The sequence below is a fragment of the Trichosurus vulpecula genome, chromosome 3 (assembly GCF_011100635.1).
Source record: "Trichosurus vulpecula isolate mTriVul1 chromosome 3, mTriVul1.pri, whole genome shotgun sequence".
In the NCBI taxonomy this organism is placed as follows: Eukaryota; Metazoa; Chordata; class Mammalia; order Diprotodontia; family Phalangeridae; genus Trichosurus; species Trichosurus vulpecula.
The window spans coordinates 317948609-317952077 of NC_050575.1; the positions used below are offsets into that span (position 1 = coordinate 317948609).

General features: G+C 36.2%; 1 protein-coding gene across 1 annotated transcript; it reads right to left on the minus strand.

The window, feature by feature from the left end:
- Window positions 1–1912: 1912 nt before the first annotated feature.
- LOC118845044 (LYR motif-containing protein 1-like) lies at window positions 1913–2278 on the minus strand. The gene has a single exon (XM_036753071.1). The coding sequence runs from the start codon at window positions 2276–2278 to the stop codon at window positions 1913–1915; it is 366 nt and encodes a 121-aa protein (XP_036608966.1).
- Window positions 2279–3469: the final 1191 nt, after the last annotated feature.

Below are 3469 nucleotides of genomic sequence, written 5' to 3' on the forward strand. Positions count from 1 at the left end.
ACTGTAGGAAATGTCTTCATCACTGAGACCACAGTCCATCTAACTAGTAAGTTTTAGGCAAGAAGTTGTTTAGGACAAATCTTGAGAGCTATGACCATATTAGTCATATTGCACATGACTAAGTTTGAAAAAGTTTAATGAAATAAGTTACTTATTATATACCTTTGTTAGCATCAAAAGTCAGACTTTTGTTTTATGTTCCTATATCGTTTATCTGAAGATTCTGGCAATGGCTTATTAATTTTTGAGAGTTCACTTTAGCACGGTTTTCTGTAATTATCAGAAATGATCAATGTGGAAAGGACAATGATTAAGCCAGAGGTCACTCCAGCATCATTACATGATTTTTCAAGGCAGTTGCGTGTTTGTATATGTGTATAGAAGAATTCCCCAGATATACATTAAACACAGTAAGTATGGAGAAAGTCAGTGAACATACACTTATATGGAAATTGATCAAGTAACAAAGATTTTCAATGTTTTCAACTGAGCATTTTAGCCTCCTATAGGGAAGAATGTATGGAATACAATGAAATTAATGGAATTTTTTGCAATGTTTAAAAATATGTCATTTATTATTTTGAATAAGATTTTTTATGAACAATTTTTATTGAAGATTCCAATCATCTTTGAACATAAAAGACAAGACTGATGTACAATGACTCTCAGTGGGGTTTTCTCTTGGCTTATCACAAAGGCAGTCTCTTCTCTGTTTGATCTAGATTTTCCTTTTCCTTTTTGTACATAATTCAAAAATCAGCCTAGCCTTCTAATTTATGCAGCACATTCTTCTGCTTGTGAGATTCCAATTTTGTTGTCAAATAATGATTACTTTTACTGATTGTACTATGAGTTTGCAGTGAGGCTTTGAGGCTAGAATTATGTTATAGATTTTTAGAATTTGTTCATATGCTGTCTGCACATGATGGACAGAGTTAAATATACTACATCAGGTCCTGAAAATTTGGGATATTTCCCTCTTCTCCAAAATTTCCCTTAGATATTAAGCTATCTTCTGCTAGCAGTTAAGGGGATGATGGTACTAGAGTACATATGATGAATTCTGCTAGTGTGGTAAAGGAGAAAATAGCCTACTTGAATATTAATGAGAAGTATATCTTTGAGTCAAGAGAGCCAAAATACGATATCAGTAGAACAACTAAAACATAAAATATCTTTTGCTGTTGTTTTTGTTTAGTGCTTTTTTTAGTCATGCCTGATTCTTCATGACCCCATCTGGGGTTTTCATGTCAAAGTTACTGGAATGGTTTGCCATCTCCTTCTCCAGCTCATTTTACAGATGAGAAAACTAAGGCAAACAGGGTTAAATGACTTGCCCAGAGTCACACAGCTATAAGTGTTTAAGGTCAAATTTGAACTCAGGAAGAGGAATCTTTCTGATTCTATGCCCAACACTCTATTCACTACATCACATGACTTAAACACAAAACAAAATAAAGCCCATAGAGATTTACAAGTCTGAGAATAGTATCTGGCTTTCATAGTAATTTTTAAAACTTCTAAGAGAAACTGCTAACAGGTACTTCCATGTCTATATCGATACATTATTTCCACAAATTTTAATTTTTTAAATTTAAATTTAAATCCAATTCCTGCTATTTTCAGACTTCCCTCTAAGATCTTATTTAATAAGGTCATGATTAAGAATAATCTTTGGGAGTTAACATCTTCCTTTCTAATAGCAAGACATTGATAAATTCAAGGACATATAAATTAGTGTTATGAGATTAGGGACCCAAATCTCTGAGTGTTTAAGAGAAGTTATCATAAAGACTCTATATTCTTTCTCCTTCCTTTCTCTGACTGTAGTTAAAGGAGAAAAGGTTCATCATCTAGTTTGTGCTCAGGCCCTGCTTGGCTCACAGTTCATACAGAGAACCTATGTCTTGGATTAAGAAACGTCATCATGAAACTTGAGATATAATGGTCTGAAAAGTTTCCTTAGTTTCTCCTGGATTTGAAGGCCATGACTTTGTAGGGGAGCGAGGGCTATTGGAGGAAGGGGAATTGGCCCTGGATATGGGATCTGATAATGTATTCCTATTTCAATTCTTGCTGTGCATTCATCTATAAATTGCTTGATCAGTTCTGAATCCATAAGATTTTTGTTTTTCTGGAATGACATTTTGGCTTCATTTATAATGTACTGCTTTTCTCTGATGGTATCTTCCATCTGCCCTGATTCTGCATGCCACCTCCTTATAAACCTGAAAATCCTGCGGTACATGTTGAGAATTTCTTGTACTGCTGTTGTCATCTCTTACATTCACACTGTGTCCATCATGTCTGTCTCCCCTCTACCTTCCAGTGCCAGAGATGAGAAGAGAGAGTATCATGAGGTCTGTGGAACTGACCTGATTGGAATTTTTAAACAAATAAGTGACAGATTTTCTTCTTTTCCTCTTCCTTGTCTTTCTCCCTGTCTTCTTTCTCCTTTCCACTTTTCCCTCTATCTTACTTTTCCTTTCTCCCCTCCCAAAGGATCATGGAGATGTTCAGAGTGGATGTGAGCAGACTACAACACATTATTGATGAAGAATTGAGGAAGAGAAATGCTGTAATGGTTGTCTGAGGAAGATAAATCACCGGAATAAGAAGACTGGTCACTTGGTAAATAGTCAGGAATAGCTAATGGACAACTTCACACCTCTTCACCTAACCCCACCCCAGTCACCTCAAAGGTTACATTGGTTTGCACACAATGTTGAGATGCAGCAAGGGGTAGTGGATAGAGCATTATGAAACCAGGAAGTCATAGGTTCACATCTCACCTCAGAGACTTATTAGCAAGTCACAACCTCTCTTGGCCTCAGTTTCCTCAGCTGTAAAATTAGGGATTGGACTTGATCTCTTAAGTCCCTTCAAGTCCCTTCTAGCACTAAATCTATGATCCTACGATCAAGAGAAAGGCTTCTTTCCAGACTGTTGGGTAGAATACCTGTGGAAGATTAATGAGAGGATATGGAAACAAGTGGTACAGGTTGGGCAATTATGGAAGGATTGTGATCTGCATTATTGATCTCCAATAATTCATCAAGCACTTATTAAATCCCCACTCTATGCAAGGAACTGTGTTAGGTTCTGGGGACACAAAAATGAAACAAAAAGTTACTGTCCTCAAGGAGTTCACATTCTACATTGATGAGGTTACAGAACCATTGGTGCATCAAAGCCAATAGAAAGATTATAATTCTATGATGTTACAATAACTTGTTTCATATTTAATATTTCAGGGTCACCTATATTGCTGCTGCGAAATCATCAACTTAGTTGCACAAAACCAGTTTGGAAAATAGCACTTGTACTTTACGCTTTCCCATTGTCTCCCCACCTCCCAACTATTCCCTTTCTCTATATTGTTCTTTCTTCTGTCTCTGGTCAATTCCTGCACATCATTCAAGACCAAACTCAGATGCCACTTTCCTCAATTTAGTTGAATTCAATAAAG

Coding starts and splice junctions, on each gene's coding strand:
- LOC118845044 (XM_036753071.1), bottom strand. CDS start 2,278: ATGACAACAGCAGTACAAGAAATTCTCAACATGTACCGCAGGATTTTC.